This window comes from Ruditapes philippinarum, unplaced genomic scaffold (genome assembly GCF_026571515.1).
Source record: "Ruditapes philippinarum isolate M1 unplaced genomic scaffold, ASM2657151v2 ctg2386_1_1_1_1, whole genome shotgun sequence".
NCBI classification, from domain to species: Eukaryota; Metazoa; Mollusca; class Bivalvia; order Venerida; family Veneridae; genus Ruditapes; species Ruditapes philippinarum.
In genome coordinates this window covers 59112-85639 of record NW_026851819.1, presented here as the reverse complement: position 1 = coordinate 85639, position 26528 = coordinate 59112, and the positions used below count along the sequence as shown (strand labels likewise).

The 26528-nt window shown below is 34.1% G+C and overlaps 1 protein-coding gene across 1 annotated transcript in view; it reads right to left on the bottom strand.

Annotated features, from left to right (window-relative positions):
• Nucleotides 1–54: 54 nt before the first annotated feature.
• The window catches only part of LOC132740414 (uncharacterized), a 59660-nt gene continuing 33186 nt past the window's right edge, over nt 55–26528 (bottom strand). The window contains exons 11-13 of the mRNA XM_060728311.1: nt 24618–24854; nt 793–1011; nt 55–78 (exon numbers count right to left, since the gene is read on the bottom strand). Coding sequence (XP_060584294.1) covers nt 55–78; nt 793–1011; nt 24618–24854 — 480 coding nt within the window. The remainder of the gene's footprint in view (nt 79–792; nt 1012–24617; nt 24855–26528) is intronic.

Below are 26528 nucleotides of genomic sequence, written 5' to 3'. Positions count from 1 at the left end.
ATCTTTTTGTTATAAAAGTCATTTTATCTTTTTGTAAAATCTTACATACCTCTTTTATTTTTGCTCTGCTTTGAAATCCTAAAATAAAAAGTATGCCTTGTAAGTACATGTATATTTTTAAGAAAACAATATTGAAACTTTTCTAGTTACATTAAAACATTAACTTTCATGATCTACCTTACAATGACAAGTTGCAGGGGACAGATACATTATTTCTTAGCATTCAAGGTATAGGTTTTTTTTTTATACATATGGTCTTTCTTAGAATGGTGAGATGATATTTACACAAAAAGCATAAGAAAGCAAGGTATTCAAATTTTTTGACACTGGTCTATATAAACAGTAAAAATTTAGAATTGACCAACCAATACACTTTATCCTCTATTTTATGACTTGTTCAAGCTTTCAAAAAAGACTGCCATTATATTTAAATGTTTTTTTTATCACATTTGGCCACAAAGAAATGGAATAAAAGGTATGTATGAAAGACATCCTTCAATCTCAATGTGCAGGTATTTCTGGAAACTTTAGTAAAATAGAGGATCAGTGATTCATAATTCATAATGCACAACTTTTTTTGTTATTAGTGTCACAATTTTGTTAATCCCTTTTACAATGATTTTTTTTATTTCTGAAACAATCAGCAATCAGTCTTTTCATTTGGATAAAATTTAATTTAGTTACAACATACTGGAAACATACAGGGTATTACAATAATTTGATATGAAAAAATGCTTGATTTTAAATGTCTATAAAAACAAAGAAAAATTTGTAAAAGTACAAATGTAATACCTGAAATACTTGAGGTTCATACAGGACAAACTTAACATCTTGAAGACTTGTTTGACAGGTGCATGACATGTTAAACTCTTCAACAGCATCAAACATAGCTGCTTGGACTTCTTTAGGCGGGTAATTTAAATTGCCCACTCCAAGTGCAGGAAATGCTATTGAGCTACAATTACACTTTTCAGCTTCTTTCAAGCAATCAAGCACAAAACTTTGCAGGTTCTGAAATGTAAAGGTCCTTTTTTAAATATAATAATTTATCTATGACAAAACTTTGTGACAAATAAACAAGAGGGTGATGATGGCCCTAATAATATACCTGAATATTAGTACTCTCCATAACAAGGAACAAGTTATATTGTAAACAATCAACAAAAGCAGATGTAAAATCTAAATCTTAAACTGATACCACAAAGTTCATATTTGTATCCTAAATATTGCACAGTAAAAACATTACTGGTTGCTTTTGCCAAGGGAAAACAACAGTTCCATAAGGCCATTATGTTTTGATATTTCGGTTTACTGAACCGACGACACCGTATTTTGGGAAAATGAAAAAAAAAAAATCTGCCCCTAAAAAAATTTTGTGTTGTCTTGAATACTCCGCTAATAAAGTTAAGATGTTAGTTAATATTCTATCGGGATATATATATCTCACCTACTGTATACGACTTTTCAAAGAAATGTCAAGAAAATTTTTCACGGTATTAATTATCAAGGGCTTTTATTTGAACAGACTTGGTAGACACCCATAAGAAGATGTTTCATGCTAAACATCTAAGTTCTAGCTCATTGGGTTTTTTGAAAAGAAGATTTTTTAAGTTTTTTGTACTATACACATATAGTTGAAAAACAATGACACCCCCCTGGGGCAGGGCCAGTTTTGACCCCCGGTGGTTTTATTTTAACAAACTTTGTAGATATTTACTTAAAGATGTTTTCATGTATAATATCTAAACTCAAGCTATTTTAAGTTTTTTCAAAGAAGATTTTTAAGTTTTTGCTATACACATATAAGGAAAATCAATGAACCCCGTGCGGGCCAGTAGTTTGACCCCAGGGCTTTTGATTTGTGAACAAACTGTGGTAGACACCATTAGAAACATGTTTATGGCTGAATAGTCTTAAGCTCTAGCTCTTGTGAGTTTCTTAAAAAGGAAGATTTTTTAAGGTTTGTTGGTAGGGCTATGATGGCATATGGGAAAGGATCAATGACCCCTAGGCGGGGCCGAAGTTTTGACCCGGAGGCGTTTGTCATTTGAGAGCAAGGCGTTGGGTGAGGCAGCGTGGCATTAGAAGGTGAGTGTTGTCATAACTAAATATCTTAGCTGTAGGTCGTGTTGGTGGGTTGTAAGAGAAGATTTTTAATGTTTGTACTATTATCTGCAATAGGGTAATATCTATGACTTCCCTGGTTGACTATTCTATTCTGACTCTTCCAGGCTTTTATTGAATCATATATTCTTGGTAGAATCACTAGAAAGTTTTCATGTCAAATGACATGCTCTGCTTAACGGTTCTTTAATAATTAGTATTTTTTTAAGTTTTTACTATTTGCATATTATTTGTTGTAATAATCTAATGACCTCCCTGGGGCGGGGCCAATTTTGACCCTCTGTTTAGTAATTTCATATTATCTTTGGATATTCTCTATTTCTATTATTATTTATTTTAGTTTCTATTAATATTTTTTATAGCTTTTCTTCTCTATGTATATATTGTATATGTTTTTAAGTTTCTTATTAATATGCATATAGGGGAAAATCAATGACCTCCCCGGGTGGGGCCAATTTTTGACCCGCAGCGGCTTTAATTTGAACAAAACTTGGCCTAGAGCACTCACATGGAGATCGTTTTTTCATGCTTAATATCTTAGCTCTAAGCTCTTTGGGTCTTTTATATATTAGTATTATATATATGTTTATACTTATTATGCATATAGGGAAAATTTTCTAATAACACTCCTGAGGCGGGTGTCTCCAATTTTGACCCTCCAGGGCTTTAATTTGAACAAACTTGGTAGACATTCACTAGAAGATGTTTCATGTTCTTTAATATTTTAAGCTCTAGCTTTTAAGGTTCTGTAAAAGAAGATTATTTTAAGTTATCTTACTATAATGTTTCATATAGGGAAAATCAATGACCCCTGTCTCTGGGTACAGGGCATATTTTGATTTCTCCTTCTTCATTTCTAATATTGAACAAACTTGTTGTAGACACTCACTAGAAGATGTTTTCATGCAAATATCTTAGCTCTAGCTCTTTGGGTTCTTTAGAAAGAAGATTTTTTTTAAGTTTTTTACTATATGCATTTAGGGAAAATCAATGACCCCCTGGGGCGGAGCCAATTTTGAACCCAGGGCTTTTTATTTGAACAAACTTGGTAGACATTCACTAGAAGATGTTTCATGCCAAATATCTAAGCTCTAGCTCTTATTGTTCTTTAAAAGAAGATTTTTAAAAGTTTTATTATATGCATATAGGGAAATCAATGACCCCCCGGGGTGGGGCCAATTTTTGGCCACAGGGGCCTTTAATTTGAACAAAACTTGGTAGACACTCACTAGAAGAATGTTTCATGCTTAATATCTTAGCTCTAGCTCTTTGGGTTCTTTAAAAGAAGATTTTTAAGTTTTACTATATGCAATATAGGGAAAATCAAATGACCCCCCTGGGGCCGGGCCAATTTTGACCCCAGGGCTTTTATTTGAACAACCTTGGTAGACCATTCACTATAAAGATGTTTTCATGCTCAATATCTAAGCTCTAGCTCTAACAGTTCTTTAAAAGAAGATTTTTTAAGTTTTTACTATATGCATATAGGGAAAATCAATGACCCCCCGGGGCGGGGCCAATTTTAACCCCAGGGTTTTAATTTGAACAAACTTGGTAGACACTCACTAGAAGATGTTTCATGCCAAATATCTTAGCTCTAGCTCTTTGGGTTCTTTAAAAAAGAAGATTTTTTAAGTTTTTTACTATCTGCATATAGGGATAATCTATGACCCCCTGGGACAGGGCCAATTTTGACCCCAGGGCTTTAATTTGAACAAACTTGGTAGACATTCACTAGAAGATGTTTCATGCTTAATATCTAAGCTCTAGCTCTTAAGGTTCTGTAAAAGAAGATTTTTTAAGTTTTTACTATATGCATATAGGGAAAATCAATGACCCCCCGGGGACAGGGCCAATTTTGACCCCAGGGCTTTAATTTGAAGAAACTTGGTAGACACTCACTAGAAGATGTTTCATGCCAAATATCTTAGCTCTAGCTCTTTGGGTTCTTTAAAAGAAGATTTTTTAAGTTTTTACTATATGCATTTAGGGAAAATCAATGACCCCCTGGGGCGGAGCCAATTTTGAACCAAGGGCTTTTATTTGAACAAACTTGGTAGACATTCACTAGAAGATGTTTCATGCCAAATATCTAAGCTCTAGCTCTTATTGTTCTTTAAAAAGAAAGATTTTAAAGTTTTTATTATATGCATATAGGGAAAATCAAATGGACCCCCGGCGGGGTGGGGCCAATTTTGGGCCACAGGGCTTTAATTTGAACAAACTTGGTAGACACTCACTAGAAGATGTTTCATGCTTAATATCTTAGGCTCTAGCTTTTGGGTTCTTTAAAAGAAGGATTTTTTAAGTTTTTACTATATGCATATAGGGAAAATCAATGACCCCCTGGGGCCTGGGCCAATTTTGACCCCAGGGCTTTTATTTGAACAAACTTGGTAGACATTCACTTAAAAGATGTTTCATGCTCAAATATCTAAGCTCTAGCTCTTTACAGTTCTTTAAAAGAAGATTTTTTAAGTTTTTTACTATATGCATATAGGGAAAATCAATGGACCCCCCGGGGCGGGGCAATTTAAACCCCAGGGTTTTTAATTTGAACAAACTTGGTAGACACTCACTAGAAGATGTTTCATGCCAAATATCTTAGCTCTAGCTCTTTTGGGTTCTTTTAAAGAGGATTTTTTAAGTTTTTTACTATATGCATATAGGGAAAAAATCAATGACCCCCTGGGGCGGGGCCAATTTTGACCCCAGGGCTTTTATTTCAACAAACTTGGTAGACATTCACTAGAAGATTGTTTCATGCTTAATATCTAAGCTCTAGCTCTGTTCTTTAAAAAAAGATTTTTTTAAGTTTTTACTATATGCATATAGGGAAAATCAATGACCCCCGGGGCGGGGCCAATTTTGACCCAGGGCTTTTATTTGAACAAACTTGGTAGACACTCACTAGAAGATGTTTCATGCCAAAATATCTTAGCTCTAGCTCTTTGCGTTCTTTAAAAGAAGATTTTTTAAGTTTTTACAATATGCATATAGGGAAAATCAATGACCCCCTGGGGCGGGCCAATTTTGACCCCAGGGCTTTTATTTGAACAAACTTGGTAGACACATTCACTAGAAGATGTTTATGCCAGAATATTTAAGCTCTAGCTCTTATGGTTCTTTAAAAGAAGATTTTTTAAGTTTTTATTATATGCATTAGGGAAAATCAATGACCCCCCGGGTTGGGGCCAATTTTGACCAGAGGGCTTTATTTGAAAAACTTTGAAACAAATTTGGTAGACACTCACTAGAAGATGTTTCATGCTTTATATATCTTAGCTCTAGCTCTTTGGTTCTTTAAAAGAAGATTTTTTAATTTTTTACTATATGCATATAGGGAAAAATCAATGACCCCCTGGGCGGGCAATTTTGACCCCAGGGCTTTTATTTGAACAAAAACTTGGTAGACACATTCACTAGAAGATGTTTCATGCTTAAATATCTAAGTTCTAGCTCTTTGGTTCTTTAAAAGAAAATTTTTAAGTTTTTACTATATGCATATAGGGAAAATCAATGACCCCCCGGGGCGGGGCCAATTTTTGACCCCAGGGCTTTAATTTGAACAAACTTGGTAGACACCTCAACTAGAAGATGTTTCATGCTAAATATCTTAGCTCTAGCTCTTTGGGTTCTTTAAAAAGAAGATTTTTTAAGTTTTTACTATATGCATATAGGGAAAATCAATGACCCCCCCGGGGCGGGCCAATTTTGACCCCAGGGGGCTTTTTTATTTGAACAAAACTTGGTAGACACTCACTAGAAGATGTTTTTCATGCCAAATATCTAAGCTCTAGCTCTTACAGTTCTTTAAAAGAAGATATTTTAAAGATTTTTTCTTTCGGTTGCCATGGCAACCAGAGTTCTGCATGGAATTAAATTCTTTGAACAATTTTTAAAGGTGACCACCAAAGGAACATTCCTGTGAAGTTTGGATGAAATTGGCTCAGTGGTTTATGAGGAGATGTCATTTAAAGCAAAAGTTTACGGACGGACGACGGACGACCGTCGGACGGACGGACTCCAGACGAAAAGCGATCACAAAAGCTCACCCTGTCACTTTGTGACAGGTGAGCTAAAAAGCGACTTATAAAGTTTTGGAAGCCAGAAACATTTTTTTTCTAAAATGAAAACAGAAATCAATGCCAAAGTTACCTCCCAGTGTCTCTAACGAATGCTGCCTAATTTCGTTGTAATCTCACACTTCTGCTAAGTGGATATAAAGACCCCTCAATTCAGATTTTAAAAAGGGAAAATGCCAAGAAAAATTTGTCAGTGTTTATTTGTAAAAATAATGATTACAAAATGTTAAACTTTAAGAATTATTAAGGTTCTAAACACTATAATTTGCCAATAAAACCTGGCTTAATTGGAATGGCAAGGACGGGATTTAGCATGATCGGAGTTACTACGTAATAGCAACAACAACTAAAGTAAAATGGAAAATGCTTTAAATTTTATAGTTACTAATCATTAGTTTTCATTTATAGCTATGATAAACAAGAGGGCCATGATGGCCCTGAGGTCGCTCACCTGTATATAGGCCCCCCACCCCCGGGCCAATTTTTACCCAAGGGCTTTTATTTGTTTATTTGAACAGACTTGGTAGACACCCATAAGAAGATGTTTCATGCTAAACATCTAAGTTCTAGCTCATTGGCATTTTTAAAAAGAAGATTTTTAAAGTTTTTACTATACACATATAGTTAAAAAACAATGTCACCCCTGGGGCAGGGCCAGTTTTGACCCCGGGCGTTTATTTTAACAAACTTTGTAGATATTTACTTAAAGATGTTTTTCATGCTTAATATCTAAACTCTAGCTATTTGGAGTTTTTTTCCAAAGAAGATTTTAAGTTTTTGCTATACACATATAAGGAAAATCATGACCCACCCCCCCCCCAACCCGGGCGGGGCCAGTTTTGACCCCAGGGCTTTTATTTGAACATACTTGGTAGACACCCATTAGAACATTGTTTTCATGCTAAATATCTTAGCTCTAGCTCTTTGAGTTCTTTAAAAAGAAGATTTTTTAAGTTTTTACTATTATGCATATAGGGAAAATCAATGACCCCCTGGGGCGGGCCAATTTTTGACGCCCAGAGCTTTTATTTGAACAAACTTGGTAGAGACACTCATTAGAAGATGTTTCATGCTAAAATATCTTAGCTCTAGCTCTTTGAGTTCTTTAAAAGAAGATTTTTTTAAGTTTTTACTATATGCATATAGGGAAAATCAATGACCCCCTGGGGCGGGCCAATTTTGACCCCAGAGCTTTTATTTGAACAAACTTGGTAGGACACTCCATTAGAAGATGTTTCATGCCAAATATCTAAGCTCTAGCTCTTATTGGTTCTTTAAAAGAAGATTTTTTAAGTTTTTACCATATGCATATAGGGAAAATCAATGACCCCCGGGCGGGGCCAATTTTTGACCCCAGGGCTTTAATTTGAACAAACTTGGCTAGACACTCACTAGAAAGATGTTTCATGCTTAATATCTTTTAGCTCTAGCTCTTTGGGTTCTTAAAAGAAATTTTTTTAAGTTTTTTACTATATGCATATAGGGAAATCTATGACCCCCTGGGGCGGGGTCAATTTTGACCCCAGGGCTTTTTTTGAACAAACTTGGTGACATTCACTAGAAGATGTTTCATGCCAAATATCTAAGCTCTAGCTCTTTGGGTTCTTTTAAAGAAGATTTTTTAAGTTTTTACTTTATGCATATAGGGAAAATCAATGACCCCCCGGGGCGGGGCCAATTTTGACCCCAGGGCTTTTATTTGAACAAACTTGGTAGACAATCACTAGAAGATGTTTCAGGCCAAATATCTAAGCTCTAGCTCTTATGGTTTTTTAAAAGAAGATATTTAAAGTTTTTTTCTTTTGGTTGCCATGGCAACCAGAGTTCTGCATGGAATTAAATTCTTTGAAATAATTTTTAAAGGTGACCACCAAAGGAAACATTCCTGTGAAGTTTGGATGAAATTGGCTCAGTGGTTTATGAGGAGATGTCATTTAAAGCAAAAGTTTACGGACGGACGGACGACGGACGGACGACGGACGATTCGGACGACGGACGGCCGGCACGAAAAGCGATCACAAAAGCTCACCCTGTCACTTTGTGACAGGTGAGCTAAAAAAGAAACAAATTGTTCAGTTTTCATAGTTTATCTTTTTTGCATTTGTCTTACTATAACTGTTTGTCAGTGTCTTTAGGAAACATAGCTAAAATTTAGCCTGGCAAACGATATATCAATGTATCGCCGATAATTCATTACCGATATATTGATACAAAAATCCTTATCGATGACACCTCTAATTTTTTAAGTTTTTACTATATGTATATAGGGAAAATCAATGACCGCCTGGGGCGCGGCCAATTTTGACCCCAGTGCTTATATTTGAACAAACTTGGTAGACTTATTAGAAGATGTTTCATACTAAATATCTTAGCTCTAGCTCCATGGGTTTCTTAAAAGAAGATTTTTTAAGTTTTTACTTTATGTATATAGCGAAAATCAATGACCCCCTGGGGTGGGGCCAATTTTGACCCCAGGGCTTTAATTTGTACAAACTTGGTAGGCACTTACTAGAAGATGTTTCATTGCCCAAAAATTTATTACCTAAAGAGCCCTCCTTAAGCCCCCTCTTTTAGGGGGTTATTTTTTTGTTTAAAAAGAAGATATTTAAAGATTTTTCTTTTCGGTTGCCATGGCACAGAGTTCTGCATGGAATTAAATTCTTTGAACAATTTTTTAAGGGGACCACCAAAGGAACATTCCTGTGAAGTTTGGATGAAATTGGCTCAGTGGTTTATGAGGAGATGTCATTTAAAGCAAAAGTTTACGGATGATGGACGGACGGACGCCGGACGAAAAGCGATCACAAAAACACGCCAAATTACGTCAGCAATTACATTAAAGGACAGAGCGAGAGACAAGATCAGTATTTTCAGATTTAACAAAAATAATTAGTCTTTAAAAGCAAATTGAATACAGGTTTTCAAAAAACAAAATTTAAAAATGCACTTACTATTAATAGATTTTTATGTCAATAATTGACCAACTAATTATCCGATAAAAAATTTTTCACAATGGGCAATAATTGAACATGTGTAATCTTTTCTTGACAGTTTTTTTTTTTAACTTCTGATCTATAAAGAAATTTACGGAAGAGCATTAGTGCCAGGTATATGTTTTTTTATTAACTCGAAATTTCGACTTACTAACTCCAAATTTCGACTTACTTATCTCGAAATTTCGAATGGTAACAGACTAACTGGCATATACAAGCCATTTAAAACTCATTAAACACATGATTTTTTGAAATTTCGAGTTCCTAACTCGAAATGTCGACTTAGTACCTCGAAATATCGACTTAGTAACTCTAAATTTCGACTTAGTAACAAGAAACTTCGATTTACTAACCCAATGAAAGTCGTGCAATGTAAGTTGAAATTTCGACTTATTAACTCGAAATTTCGTTTTGGTATGTATGTCGAAATTTCGACTAAGTTACTCGAAATTTCAACTTACATTGCACAACTTTCATTGGTTGCCAGTGAAAGCAAGGATTGAATTCAAGATACTTTCTTTCGTGTGTAGCTGTTGCACATTGATAGAGCACCTTTAACATTTATTTAACAGAACAATTTAATCGGGTCAAATTGTCCACACATACAGAACATATGCTTCGCTTTTTTGTGGAGGGGGTGTAAAATCACACTTTCCACATTTCCGTGTTCACCGGATGTTTCTTTTCTTAAGCACACATACAACCATCATGTGGAGAAACAACAAGTCCAAAACCTACCCTGTTGTAAACTGTGCAATATCATGTGTTAAATGAGTTTTAAATGGCGTGTATACAAAAATTGGATAAAGGAATGACCGGGGTAATAAAGTGGCAGAAACTTTGTGTTGGAAAAAACAAATCCAAACCTTCGTAAACGTAAATTGGAATATTATTTCGGACTTTGAAATAATGTTCCATTGAATTCTAAACGTCGGGAGACATGCAACTGGTAACGAAAAAATCAATGACTTAACCTTGACTTGGTTTTCAGGATGCAGTGAAAAGAAAAATTGTGGTTACAGGTCCTTTGTTAAAAAAAGAAAGCCATTGGACTTTTGCATCCAAATGAAATATTTTTGAATTTAAAGCATCAAATGGTTGGCTAGAAAGCTTCATTAAGCGCAAACAATATTTCTTTCGGAAAGCATGAGTGGTGAAAGGGTGACGTCAGCAGCAGCATACAGTGAAATGAATGGAAATCTCGACTTCCAGATCTGTGTAAAGACTATTCTGCTGATAACATTTTTAATATGGAATGAAACAGGGTTGTTTTTTCAAGATACATCAAGAAAAACTTTCCATTTTAAAGGTGATGATTGTTCTGGCGGTTAACGATCAAAAGAGAGGATAACAGTTTGCTCTCTGTGCCAGTTTTAACGTGGTGAAAAGTTAAAGCCTCTTGTCATAGGCAAATCAAAGGAGCTAGATGTTTTAAAAGTATTAGGAAGAACATTTACCTGTTTGATTATTATTTTAACAAAAAAGCTTGGATGACTGGTAAAATTTACCAAGAACTTTCTCAAAAATGTTAATCCGGAAAATGAAAATGGATAAAGAAAGATTCTTTTGTTTGTTGATAATGCCCCGTCACACCCAAATATGGATCTGAGCAATGTCAAGGTCCAGTTCTGCCACCTAATACACTTCCCTTACTCAACCAATGGATCAGGGAATAAAATCCAGGCTACAAAACTCAAAAATAAGGAAAACGTCACAGGTACTTTATTATTTTATTCAATTGTTGTCAATATTGCTTGATCAAAGAATGACTGTAGAATTTATATCTATCATAACAGAAACAGTAGAAGATTTTTTTAATTCATTTAAATAACTTAAATTTTGTCGGTTGTTTCCTTAAATACAGTAGAATATTTATTTTAATTATAATTTAATAATAATAATAAAAAACAAGAGCCCGGTTTGAGCCGGGTGATGCTCCCCGAATAGGTTTTGGACACAGGAAAGTACACCTCTTGTAGTTTCAGAGTTATGTCCGTGGAAAAAGTTCAAAGTGCAATAATTCCAAAATTAGGCAAGGCAGAGTTACAGTTCTTTGCACTGCACTTTTTATAATCAATGTGATCTATCAACCTACAAAGTTTCTTGATGATATCTCTTATGATTTCCGAGTTATGTCCTGGACAATTCAAAAAGTAAAAATAAACAAAGGGCAATAACTCCAGAATAGGCAAGGTAGAGTTATGATTCTTGTGCACTGCACATCTAACCTTTGAGATTTTATCTACCTACAAAGTTTCATGTTGATATCTCTTATAGTTTTTACAGCTATGTCCTGGACAAGATTTTTCTAAAAAAAGGGGAGATTATTCAAAAATAAGGCTTAACAGAGTTATGGTTCTTTTGCACTGCACCTCTACTCAATGAGATCTATCTACCTACAATGTTTCATGTTGATATCTCTTATAGTTTTAGAGTTATGCCCCGGACAAGATTTTTCTATAAGGGGAGATAATTCAAAAACCAGGCAAAATAGAGTTATGGTTCTTTGACACTGCACTCCCCTCGATGCCCTCTACCACTGTATGAAGTTTCAACAAATTATCTCCAAGGGGTTTCAAGTTATGTTCCGGACAAAGTTCAAATTCAAAGTATTAAAATAAACAAAGGGCAATAACTCCAAAATTAGGACAAAAAGAGTTATTGTTCTTATGCACTGCACATCTACGCATTGAGATCTATTCACCTACAAAGTTTCATCTTGATATCTCTTGTAGTTTTAGAGTTATGCACCGGACAAGATTCTTCTATAAGCGGAGATAATTCAAAAACCGGGCAAAATAGAGTTATGGTTCTTTGACACTGCACTCCCCCTCGATGCTCTCTACCACTGTATGAAGTTTCAACAAATTATCTCCAAGGGTTTTCAAGTTTATGTTCCGGACAAAGTTCAAAGTATTAAAATTAACAAAGGGCAATAACTCCAAAATTAGGACAAAAAGAGTTATTGTTTCTTATGCACTGTGCACATCTACCCATTGAGATCTATTCACCTACAAAGTTTCATGTTGATATCTCTTATAGTTTAAGAGTTATGCCCCGGACAAGATTTTTCTATAAGGGGAGATAATTCAAAAACCGGGCAAAATAGAGTTATGGTTCTTTGACACTGCACTCCCCCTCGATGCCCACTACCACTGTATGAAGTTTCGACAAATTATCTCCAAGGGTTTTCAAGTTATGCTCCGGACAAGACAACGGACGGACAGACGGACGGACGGACAGACGGACAAGGCGCCGACTATATGCTCCCCCGAAATTTTTCCGGAAGCATAAAAATGATGTCATCTTAATGACAATCATTTCAACATGATATTTGTGGAAATTTTAACCCCCTTATATTTTTCTTTATATTTCAGCTTATTCACATTGTGAAAGAAATGGACAGGCAGCCCAGCTAAGGAGGAACTGAGTTACTGAAACAAATCAGTATCCTAGATGCAATCTACTGGCTTTCAAATGCTTGGGATGAAGTGACAGAATTAACAATTCAAAAGTGCTTTAAAAAATCAGGGTTTGCAGTTGTTTTAGTAAAATTGATCAAAATGAATCAGTATGTGCAAGTGATGAAATTGATGAATTGGTAGTAACACACTAGGTATTGAGCAACAACATCAAGATGTTATGGATGATGATGATGATGATGTTCCACTGTCAGCCCTAAAATTGTCATATGAAATTTTTGGGTGTTCGTTCAATGATTTGCTAGAAATTGATAATCAGCTTCACACTTGTGATACAGAAAGTATTAATTGGGACAAACCTGTATGTGACATATTGACTCAAATAAATGAGGAAAATTCTGATGACAGTGAAGATGAAATTGAAGAGATGGATGACGCTCAAGGGTCTGTCATGCAAAATGCTCCATCACTGACCCAAGCAAATGAAATGGTGTTTCAACTGAAATCTTATGCATTGCAACATGGACATGCCAGTATAATGTACCATTTGTCAAAACTAGAGGATGAATTTTCAAGTCTAGTTGCAAGCAAAATTAAGTCAACAGTCAAAAATAAGTGATTTTTTCAATAGGACAACTTAAATGAAAGACAGACTGTGATTCTGACATTATTTTATTAGTTTCAGAATCATGAATTTTAAATATCAATAACATTGTAAATGTATAAATTTTTAACATGGTAAAGAAACAATATAATTCTGACATTTTAATAATTTTATTAAAATTTTATTAAAATACATAAACATTAATTTTTAATAATCAATTTTACAATCAAATATTCAATAGCATTTTACATGTATACAAATTTAACTGTACACACTTTTACTGCTCTTACCATAAATAAATGTTTTAACACTAAATGTATATGCAGTATTAGTATTATTTTAATAGTGTTTGGATGTTTTACTGAAAACCTGTATTAAGAGACTCCCTGTCTTATGTGACCTTCTTAAGAAAGTCCCCTGTAGGGTCACATAAGACAGTTTTGACTGTACTAATAATGTTTATGTAACTTTTTTCATTATTAACTTAAATACTTTGATTCATATTGTGTTGACAAAAGTTGATAAAAGTGGAACTTGTTGTTATATATATGTTTGGAATAATATAAAAGCATCAGATTTTACAAGAAATATAGTCAGTCCAACAATTTTGACAGAGGCCTCAGCACGCCCTATTTTGGCCACGCCGCGATACTTTCCTCAGATGCCCCCACGGGAAGTATAGGATCATTTTATTCACAGGGTGAGAAGAATATGATTAGTGAAAAGATGTGTTCAAACAGATGGGATACAATACAACGTGTGAAGAACGCCTGAACGTACACATTAAAGGAAGCCTTGTGTTTTTTAGGTCGGTGTGTACATGCCATTACTAAGTTTAAGTTTAATTTCAATAGTTTTTGTTCAGGCAACTGTTTCTCCATCGTTCAACGGCACTCCCTTCTATATCTTATATCATCTAACTAATAACTTTGGCCATTCTTGTAATGTTAATAAGTCGAAATTTCGAGTTACTATGTCAAAATTTCGAGTTACTAAGTCGAAATTTTGAGTAAGTAACTCGAAATTTCAAGATAGTAAGTCGAAATTTCGGGTTAGTAAGTCGAAATTTCAATTTAGTAAGTCGAAATTAGGAGATAAGTAAGTTGAAATTTCGAGTTAGTAACTTGAAATTTCGAGTTAATAAAAAAACATACACCTGGCACTAATGCTCTTCCGTAGAAATGAGTGCAAGTCAGCTGAGTTTCGGCACCTTTGATGATTCAGATTACACAGCAGTGTGTAAACATCAAAGATTGACGGATTCTTTTGAAGGGCTGAGGGCTGACTTGCCACTTGTCATAAGTCATCGTGTGTATATTTCATGTGTGTTTTTAAACAATGGCAATGTGAGCAAAAGTTTTTTTGTGTATTTAGACAATCTTTGGAATAGACAATCAGCGATGTATTTAATTTCATTGCTCTAGTAAGTACTATGTATATGTATGCACCACATTTAGTTATGAAAACCTTTTTTTTCTTTTTTCCCGCCGCCAACCTTACCTTTTTTTGGAAAAAATCAGTAAACCAAAATATAAAAAAAATGGCCTAACTTAAGAAGTCACTGGTTGATGTACAAAATAAATGGTGTCCTTGGAAGTCAGTGCTTGCTATAAAGAAATTCAATGGTAGATAGATAATGTTTGCTATGGAAGTCTCTGGTTGCTATGAATTTTACAGTTCTATTAAGTATATGGCTGCTATGTAGTACCTGGATGCTAAAGAAACTAAGCTTTTGCTTCTGTAGATTTAGCCAATTTTTACCATATACATTAAGATTAAATTACTATACACATATAAGGAAAATCAATGACCCCAGGCGCAGGGCCAATTTTTACCCAAAGGCTTTTATTTGAGCAAACTTGATAGACACCCATTAGTAGATGTTTCATGCTTTATATCTAAGCTCTATCTATTTTGGGTTTTTAAAAGAAGATTTTTTAAGTTATTACTATATACATAAAGGGGAAAACAATGACCACCTGGGGCGGGGCCAATTTTTACCCCAGGGCTTTTATTTGAACAAACTTGGTAAACACCCACTAGAGGATGTTTCACACTTTATATCTAAGCTCTAGCTATTTGGGTTTTTTAAAAGAATATTTTTTCAGTTTTTGCTATATACAAATAAGGAAAATCAATGACCCCCCTAGGGCGGGGCCAAATTTGACCCCAAAGGCATTTTTTTTAACAAACTTGGTAGACACTGTTTAGATGATGTTTTATGCCAAATAATTAAGCTCTAAGCTCTTTCTACGTTTGTATTTTCTAAAAGAAGATATTTTAAGTTTTTCTTTTGGTTGCCATGGCAACCAGAGTTCTGCTTGGAATTGAATTCTTTGAACAATTTGACTACCAAAGGAACATTCTTGTGAAGTTTGGATGAAATTGGCTTAATGGTTTATGAGGAGATGTCCGTTGAAGTAAAAGTTTACGGACTGACGACGGACGGACGGACGCCAGAAGAAAAGTGATCACAAAAGCTAACTATGTCACTTTGTGACAAGTGAGCTAAAAAAACTTTAGCTCATGTAGTTTTAGAGATAAGGTTTTACTATATACATATAAGGAAAATCTATGTGCCCATAGATTGGCCCAATTTTGACCTTAATACGAATTCAAGAAAGAACAGTTCAAGTTCAATGAGTCTTTACTATATATTTACTTTATGCTATATAGTATATTGTAGTTATTTGTAAAGATGCTTGCAATAGGGAAGCTAAGATTTAGACATTCACACATACTTTTTACTATATAAACATTTTTTAAATGTATAATAAATCATCATAAATTCAAAGATAATAATTTTAAATCCTATTTATTTTGCTTGGTATGAATGCAAACTTTACTTTATGTTATGAAAGGGAGCTAATAAAGCCAGAATTAAATGCTTTGTAATGCATATGACTATGAAACAAGGGTGCCATAGTCACAAAATACGCCCGTTTACGAAAAAGCTTTAGATGGAGATGGGGGCATTATGGATAAGTGTTATCTAGCAAGCAAGTTTTTATTCTTGGCACTGTGTTGTTAAATGAACCTTAAAACAAATCAATAGGGAAGATATGCACAGAATGTGTGACCTTGACCTTGGTCACAGGGACCTGAATTTTATACACGGCACTCAGCCTCACAATGATGAACATTTGTGCCAAATTATATTGAAATCCCTCTATGCATGTAGAAGTTTTGCTCCAGACAAGTGTTTTTCTATGAGCTCTAACTGTGACCTTCACTTTTGACCTAGAGACTTGGTTTATGTGCAGGGCACTACGTCTCATGGTGGTGAACAATTCTATAAAAGTAACATTAAAATTCCTCCATGCATGTAGAAAATATGCTCCGAACAACATCTGGATATTTAATCATCTCCAGTGACCTTGACCTTGCAAATATTAACCTAAATTAAATGTGTAGCACCTGTAGTCATGATAGTTACCATTTGTGCTACAATCCATCAATAAATGATGACTAAATGGTCCCTATAACCATCTTCAAATTTTTACCTGAACTTTGACCTCTATGTGTAACCTTGACTTTGGTCGCAGGGATCTGAATTTTGCATGCGACACTCAGCCTCACAAATGGTGAACATTTGTGCCAAGTTATATTGAAAACCCCCTATGAATGTAGAAGTTTTGCTCCGGACAAGCGTTTTTCAATGAGCTCTAAGTGTGACCTTGACCTTTGACCTGGAGACCTGGATCATGCATGGAGCAATACATATCATGGTGGTGAACATTTCCATAAAGTATTATAAAAATTCTTCCATACATCTAGGAGATATGCTCCAGACAAATATTTCACCATCTTTAGTGACCTTGACCTTGCATATATTGACCTAAAGTACATGTGTCACAGCCGTAGTCATTATAATGACCATTTGTGTTACAATCCTCAATAAATGATGATTAAATCGTCCCTATACACATCTTCATATTTTTATCTTTTTTTAAACGGGCGTATAAAAAGTACATGTAATTTAATAACTAAAAAATTCTGATTTAAGATTTTATTCTAGGGAAATACATTTCATTACAATTCTTAATCTTTGAATGAGCTGAACTGATATTTACTTGAAAATTAAAATACATATAATTAAATTTCTATGAGAAAGTATTTACATTTGATAAGGTAATTACTGTATGATCTTTATGAACAAATCGATGGCTGAACGCAACACTGGTCTAACTTGATTTTTACAAAATTTCAAGGAGGCTATAAAAACTTCATTAATTCTATAAATTGGACATTTTTGTTATTATTTTTAGATTTTTATATCCATATAAGTAAAAATTTTAGTTAAATGGAGATTCATAAATTAATATTGTTAAATAAAAAAGATATTTGAAAAGATATGAGTTAGATCAGTTTTCCATCTATAAATTACCAAATTTCAATGATAAATTTTCAGCAAAACTGGTCTAACTTGACTTAGCCCTATGTTGCGTTTACAAAACGGGTTGAATAAGGCCAAAAGAATAATCAATAAGTGCTATGTTTGAAAAAATAGGATGATATAATAGAAAAAAAGCTGTAACTTTAACCATATTTTAGTATGTTTTTGAAAGAAAACAACTTTTCTACGGAAACCAACATGTTAATTTTTACAAAATTTACAATTTTTTTGCAAAACATACTAGAAATGAGACAATCTTAAAAGTCAGTTGTTTTATCACATAAATATATATATATATATCTTTTTAAATCTAATTATAAAGTTTCAGTTCAGAATGAATGTATTATAGACAAGATAAGATTTTTTTTATATAAAGCATTATTCTATGTAACATTAAAATTGAAGCACATACTCATAACTGAAAAATAGAAGCATGTATATAAAACTCTCAACTCTAAAAACACAGACAATTATATTCAAAATGAACCATATTTTTGCCTTTTGGATCTTCATTTATATTTTCAAACTTTATTTATGTAGTCAAAATTTCAAGTAAAATGTTAAGTTTAGGAACATTAGGAACACTATAATATCACCAGTTTTGTTCCCACTAACCCTTATAATACCAGCATTGTCTCCACTAACTTTGATATCACCAGCATAATGTCCCCACTAGTTATAATATTACTAGCATTGTCCCCACTAACTATAATAGCATCAGCATTGTCCCAAGTAACCCTCTTATCACCAGCATTGTCCCCATTTACTATGATTATGATATTACCAGCATTGTCCCATCTATGATTTCACAAGCATTGTCTCCACTATAATTACCCTCTTTATCAGCATTGGCCCCACTAAAAATAATATATCACCAGCATAGTCCCCACTCTTTTCTTAAAAATTTCTTTTTATGCCCCTGGGCATATAGTAATTGAACCCTCCGTCCGTCCGTCTGTCCGTACGAGGTTAACCTAGAACGGCAAGTTGGATTTTTCTTAAGTTCTACCTGTACCAATGGCTTCTAAGTAAAACACTTACTAATCAATACAAAGTACATGATCTGGGCAAGTTTCATAACTCTGGCTTTCATATTTACCAAGTTATTGCCCTTTTCAGCACTTAGAAAATGAATATTGGTTAACCTAAAACGGCAAGTTGGAAATATCTTAAGTTCTATCTATACTAATGGCTTTATAATTTCCACACTTACTTATCAATACAAAGCACATGATATTGCCAAGTTATATAACTGTGTCATCCATATTTCCCAGTTATTTCCCTTTTTTTCACTTTGAAAATAGGGCCTTGTCTGGTTAACCTATTTCGGCAAGTTGGATTTATCTTAAATTTCTCCTAATTGCTTAATTTCTTTACTGATATCTTTCATATTTAGTAGGTGGATACCTTTGATGGTCCTCTAAATTTTTTTGGAGTAAGCGGTCTCTAGGGTCAAGGTCACTGGTTTAAAAAAATAAATATAAACCTTTTTGCTCATACGGCCTTTATTTTTTAGTTGATGTCTTAGTTTAATACAAACACCTCCTTCTTTGGGTGTAGTATGGGGTCATTTGGGTCAAGGTCAATGTTACCAATGTCAAGGTCACCAATGTTAAAAATAGATTTTTACATTTTTACAGGTGTATTGACCTTATTCTATAGACAGATGTTATTTATAATTGATAGAAACATAAACTTTGATGGAGTTAGTGGTCAGTTGGGTCAAGGTCACCAGTGCTAAAAATAGATTTTTACACATTTGCTCATACACTGCTGCCTTTATTAAGTGACATATATATTTTATATTTGGTAGGAAGATAACTTGCATGGTATTCTTCCTTTTGATTGGGGTAGGGATCAGTGGGTCAAGGTCACTTGTGCTAAAAATAGATTTTTACACTTTTGCCCATACAGCTTTTATTTATTGACAGTTGTATTTCATATTTGGTAGGAAGATAACTTGCATGGTATTCTTCCTTTTGATGGAGACTAAGGGGTCAGTTGGGTCAAGGTCACAAGTGCTAAAAATAGATTTTTACACTTTTGCCCATACAGCCTTTATTTATTGACAGAGGTATTTCATATTTGGTAGGAAGATAACTTACATGGTATTCTTCTTTTGGATAGAGTTAGGGGTTGGTTTGGTCAAGGTCACCAGTGCTCAAAATAGATTTATACACTTTTTCCCATACAGCCTTTATTTAATGACAGATGTATTTCATATTTGGTAGGAAGATAACTCGCATGAAGTTGAATATTTTTCAACTTCACAAGTCAGAGCAATGACTTGGCAACTTATATTTTTCACAATTACAAAATGCCATGACTTTGTCAAGCTATAAAACTTGTGTTTAAAATTTTTTGGCAATTTTTCTGTCCATAACTGAGTGAATGGGTAAACATTTTTTGAAGTATTGCTACTGACAAGAATCTGAGCCGGGGGCATTTGTGTTTAACAAACATGTTCTTGTCTTTTCTTGTTGGGTTTTATGTCACACTTACACAGTAAGGGTCATATGGCAATACTCCAGCTTTACCAGTGTAGGAAGACCTCAAACACCCAAGTTCTGTTGCTTCAAGTTTGTAACATCCGAGGTTAGCCTATAAGGAATTTACACCAGCTGCCGGTACAGACGTGATTATCTAACTTGAGGGTAATTTGTTATGGCGATTAAGAGACTCTGACGAGTTTTGCTACACAGTTATCCAAGAGCTAGATATTCCTGTTTGTGACAACAGCTTGTGTTTGACTTTTTCCTCCCATATTACATATTAGTGATATTTCGTAAAGAAATTACGATAACTCATACTTTCATTTTGCACTTTTCTCATATAGTTACATGACTTTACAACTTCATTCTTTATGGCAAAATGATGTCATCTTTAGAATGCAATTCATTCATATTAGGCGCTTGGGAATGACATCATTTAAAAACATTAACTTGTCTTACATGGGGGATGTAAGACAGGTTTTTCTAGCACCGGTGTAAACAATAGATAATCCTATCTGATATGCAAGAAAGCATCTTTCCTGTTTCAGCGATTTATGACTTCAATTATGTTGGTGCTCCTTAAAAAACAAATTTTGGACTTGTGAGGGGCTATAAATGACCCCAGATTGATCATAAGGTAACGTGTAAACAATGCTGAAAAGCATTTGACTCTATCTCAATCCATTGTGAAGTTGCAGCACTTTGAAATCAATTTTGATGGAAAAAATTAATGCAATGCAAAATAGTGATTTTTGGCAATTTTGAGATGTCCCCTCGTTGCCATGGTAACAGAAAATTTAAGCCTGAGCATGTTGTTGCAAGGACAATGGTCCAGTCAACATTTGTGCCAAGTTTGATTAGTGTTGAAGCAGTTTTTATAGTATTATAGCAATTTGAACTTGTAATGGGATACTTCTCAATGAAAACAGCCATTTTTCACAAAATGCTCCTGAAGTTACTGGGTTAAGAAGAAGCAAAAAAAAAAAATTGTCTTGTAAATAATATCATCAACCATGAATTTAATATTATAATAAATCTTTTTAAAGCTTAATTTACTCTTATTTTTTATTTCAATCTTATATGATTATAATGTAGCAATTTTAAACTTAGTATAAATGTTCTTTGAAAACAAAATATAATTAATTAAGAGCCTTGGATTTACAAATTCTGCAATTTTGGCAACAAAAATGGGTAAAATGTATAAATAAGTATTTATGAATATGCCAGACCTGACTTGATATCTGCAAATATTAACAATAATGATTTTTAATTTATTGAAATTTAACAGCAACACTGTGCTAACTTGAGTTAGTACAGTGTTATCATCCAATAAGTATATGCAACACAGTTCTAACTTGAGTTAGCTCTCTGTTGCATTTATGTTATACTCACATTTGAGATAGAGCAAAATGCCAAGTGGTAAATAAAACCCATAAAATTTCACAATTATTTCTAATATTTTATTTACTAATGTATTTCATACAATTAGGCTAAAAAATGCAAAAAAGTCATTTTTGAAAAAAAATCAAGTTAGACCAGTGTTGCGTTCAGCCATCGAAATACCAAGTCTACAGAACACAATAGTTATCACAGTTAAGAATCTTGACCAATGAATGAAACATGTGTGAATAAATGTTACATTCTTTAGAACATACTCAAGTCCAAGAAAGAGGATTATTTCATGCCCTTTGATTAAATTCTATTTTTAGAATTGAAAGTGAAAATAGATCAAGGGGAGTAATTGTGTAAGTCATTTATGAACAAAGTTATAACTTTGTTGTCTCCCTTTGATTAAATTCTATTTACAAAATCTGGATATTTCATCATCTTTAGTGACCTTGACCTTGTATATATTGACCTAAATTATATGTATCACAGCCATAGTCTTGATAATGACCATTTGTGTTACAATCCCTCAATAAATGATGACTAAATGGTCAATATACACATCTTCATATTTTTATCTGAACTTTGACCTCTATGTGTGACCTTGACCTTGGCCGCAAGGACCTGAATCTTGCACGCGACACTCCGCCTCACAATGGTGAACATTTGTGCCAAGTAATATTGAAATCCCTCTATACATGTGGAAGTTTTGCTCCGGACAAGCATTTTTCAATGAGCTCTAAGTGTGACCTTGACCTTTGACCTAGAGACCTGGTTCATGTGCGCGACACTGCTCCTCATAGTGGTGAACATTTATATGAAGTTTCATATAAATCCCTCCATACATGTAGGAGATATGCTCCGGACAAAATTGGACGCTGCCCGCCCGCGCCGCCCGCCAGGGGCGTTCCCATAACACGTCCCGTTTTTCAAACGGGCGTATAAAAAGAGTGACCACAAAACAGATTTAAACATTTACTTTTTATTTATATAAATTTTCTTAATGTATTTAGTCATGATAAATTGAAAGATAATAATAAACATCTTATTCATTTTCTTAGTATGAATTTCATCTTAATAAAGGGAGATAATTAAGTCAGAATAAAATGCACTGTTTAAATGTATGTAAGCATATGTAAAATGAGTGACCCCAGAGGGCCATATTTTATCCTGGAGGTTCATCAATAACATAACTTTAGTAGAGGATCCACAAGGCAATCCTACATGCCAAATATGTAAACTCTGGACATTTCAGTTTTGAAAAAGAAGACTTATAAATGTATTTTCTATAAATAACAGAGATAGGCAACTTCTTAGCTAGTTAAGATATCACGAGTGCTTGCTAAGCTCAAAACTTAAACCAAGAAAAACTGATTAACCAGATATTAAAGTCAGTAAAATAATACATTTCTTGAAAGCTATGGCTGCCAATAAAAACCTTTACAAATCCCATTAAATAAATGATACATCAATTTTTAAAGAGAACTACATAATAATTTGGCTCAGTGGGGATGTTCTGCTATGTTTTTCTAAGAGAAAAATTACCAATATTTCAACATGCCGGAATAGATAAACAATTTAACTATTAAATGGTGTATAACATAAAAGGAATAAAGTTATACTTGCTACCCTGGTGTAGACATGACTGATATTTCAATGGAGTATAATAGGAGTTGCTTTATCTCTGTTATCTACATATCTGCCCAGAGCTTTCATTTGAACAAAATTGGTAGAGATCCATTAGACAATGTTTAATGCCAAATATCTAAGTTAATGCCTCTATATTATAATAGAATAAGTTTTTTTTGTGTTAACTACTGTAAATCTGGTGTTTTAATTTTCGCTATTATTTGTGAAACCATTGTGTCGCAAATTCATCATGCTGCTAAAAATTTTATAACATAACATACATAATATAAAATTTTATCTAATAACAAAATTGTCCAAATTGTGATAGAGTTTGTTAATTAATACAATAACCAATTTCATAAAAAATAATGTGTTCAGAGTTTTAATTACATAATAAATGTATAAAGGTTTACTAAGGTTTTTCTCGTAAATATATGCAACACAAAAAGATAACATTGTTTTCCAACAATGTCAGCAAATGATGCACTTTCTAGATAAATGTTTACACATCTTATTTAGAGAACAATAGATTTTCAGTAAAGCAGTGATCAAAAGATAATTTTCACACTGTTGATGTAACACCTTTTTTACAAATATTTAAAGCTTATCAAATACTCTATTATCAAGCAATAATCAAATATGACAAATGATTTAAGAAAATCCTTTCATAATAAATTTAATTTAATTATATTGATATATGGAATAACAAGAAGGCCATTGGCCTCAATGCGCTCACCTGAGTACTAAATGCAATTGATATTCAAAAGTGAAGTTACCAGGTCTTAAATTAAATTTTGACCCTAGGTCTATAATTTGAACAATCTTGGTAAAGTTCCACTACACAATGCCTCATGCCAAATATCTAACCTCTAGCCTTTGTCAATTCAGAGGAGAAGATTTTTAAGTTTTTACTATATACATATATGGAAAACCTATGAACCCCGGGGCAGGGCCAATTTTGACCCCAGAGCTATAATTTGACAAAACTTTGGTACAGGACCTATAGATAATATTATATTCCAAATATCTAAGCTCTAAGCCCTGTTACTTCAAACAAGAAGATATTTTAAGCTTTTACTATATACATATAAGGAAAACCTATGACCCCCTGGGACAGGGCCAATATTGACCCCAGGGCAAAATTTGTACAACTTTGGTAGAGGACCTATAGGTGATATTACATACTAAATATCTAAGCTCTTAGCCTTGTACCTTCAGACAAGAAGATTTTTTTAAAGTTTTTAATATATACATATAAGAAAAACCTGACCCCCCAGCTATTTTTTTACCCAAGGGCTATAATTTGAACAAGTTTGGCAGAGAACCTATAGGTGATATTATATACCAAATATCAAAGCTCTAGGCCTTGTACTTTCAGACAAGAAAATTGTTTTTGCATATAAAACAAACAAATCAAATTTATTTGAGTGATCTAGAATTAACTTTCATTGGAAAATTAGCAAACTTATTACAGAACAAGATTTACCTTTTTACTTTTGTCTTTTGATATATAAACTCCCAACCAACTATGGAATATAAACTTGCAGTCCTGAAGAAATGCCTCTGTTTTGTATATTTTCAGTGAATCTAAAGGACATTTTAATTTTCTGATTTCATCTTTAAGCTTATGTCCCTCTTTTCCTGCTTTCCTCAGAATAGACTTTGATATGGCTCCCTTATCCAAATCACCCATTCTATCAATTGTGCTCACCAATATGTCAGCCTGTAAAATATAATTATTAAGTTCAATAAATTATTTCTAAATAAGCAATTATATCTTTGGGACTAAATTTGACTGTCGGGATCATCTACTTCACAGCATGCTGAAACATGATATACATAGACTCTAAATTATATATAATCAATCACAAACTGTTACAATGGAAAAGCAAAAGCTGATATACTATACATTGAAATTGAATACATCAAGCTTGGCAATGTCAACTAGAAGGGTTTTCGTCCCCAAAAAATCTCTACCAAAACTATGTATGGTCACTCATTTGAAGTTTCATTGAAATCCCAGCAGTAGCTTGACCTGTGAAAGCCGGACAAGATTTTTCTATTTATAGCTCTGAAGGTCATTTTTTGCAGTGAAGCAGAACGTGCCGGTACTGTGCACAACTAGGCATGGTACTGATCCCTCCTGTAAAGTTTGGTTGAAATCCCATTTTTTCAGCACATACACAACTAGGGATGGTACTGATCAATCCTATAAAGTTTGGTTAAAATCCCAACAGTAGTTTGACCTGTGAAGGCCGGACAAGATTTTTCTATTTTTAGCTCTGGTGGCCATTTTGTGCAGCGAAGCAGAACCTGGCTGTGATTTGCACAACTAGGGATTGGGTACTGATTTCTCCTGTTAAGTTTGGTTGAATTAGTAGTTTGACCTCAGAGAAGGCCGGACAAGGTTTTAGCTCTGACGACCATTTTGTGCAGCAAAGTGGAACGAGACGGTGAAGTGCACAATTAAGGATGGTACTGATCACTCCTGTAAAGTTTGGTTGAAATCCCACATCGTTTGACGTATTTTTAGCTCTGGTGGCCATTTTGTGCAATGAAGTTAAATGTGCTGGTGATGTGTACAACTAATTAAGTATGGTACTGAACACCCCTGTAAAGTTTGGTTCAATCCCATCAGTAGTTTGACTTGTGAAGGCGGGACAAGATTTCACTATTATTAGATCTGGTGGCCATTTTGCACAACAAGGGATGGTACTAATCACTCCTTTAAAGTTTGGTTGAAATCCCACTTGTAGTATTACCTGTGAAGGGCGGACGAGCTTTATGGGGAAGGATGTCCGTCTGTTACCATGGCAATGAGGGGACATCTCAAAATTGCCAAAAATCACTATTTTGCCTCAATTTTTGTCATCAAAATTTATTTCAAAGTGCTGCCACTTCTCAAGGGATTTAGATAGAGTCAAAGGCTTTTCAGCGTTCTTTACATGTTACCTGATGATCGACCTTGGGTCATTTTTAGCCTCTCACAAGTCCAAAATTTTCTTGGCGATGAGGGGGACTCTATGCCCTTCAAACCCCCCCCCTCAAACAGAAGGGGGGCACATCCCCCTTCTGCCAACCCCCTGATGTATCTTATGGATGGGGGGGGGGCGGGACCGAAAAAGTGCTCACTTTTTTTAGCAACATTTCTAAAATGAAAACATGTGTTTGGGGTCCAAATAGGACATTTTTTCACTATTGCAGGCCTAAAAAAGTGTGTGGGGGGGGAGGTCAAAAGTGTGTTGTTTCGCGTATATTTGAGGTAAAGGGTTAACAAACAAAAGCTGTAGGTAGGACAGCAACGCTCGACTATTCTTAGTGCTTGATAGTAAAAAAGCCTTGATAATGTAAAATTTTCTAAGTGAAGAAAAGGGTAAAAATTTTCTTTAAATCCATA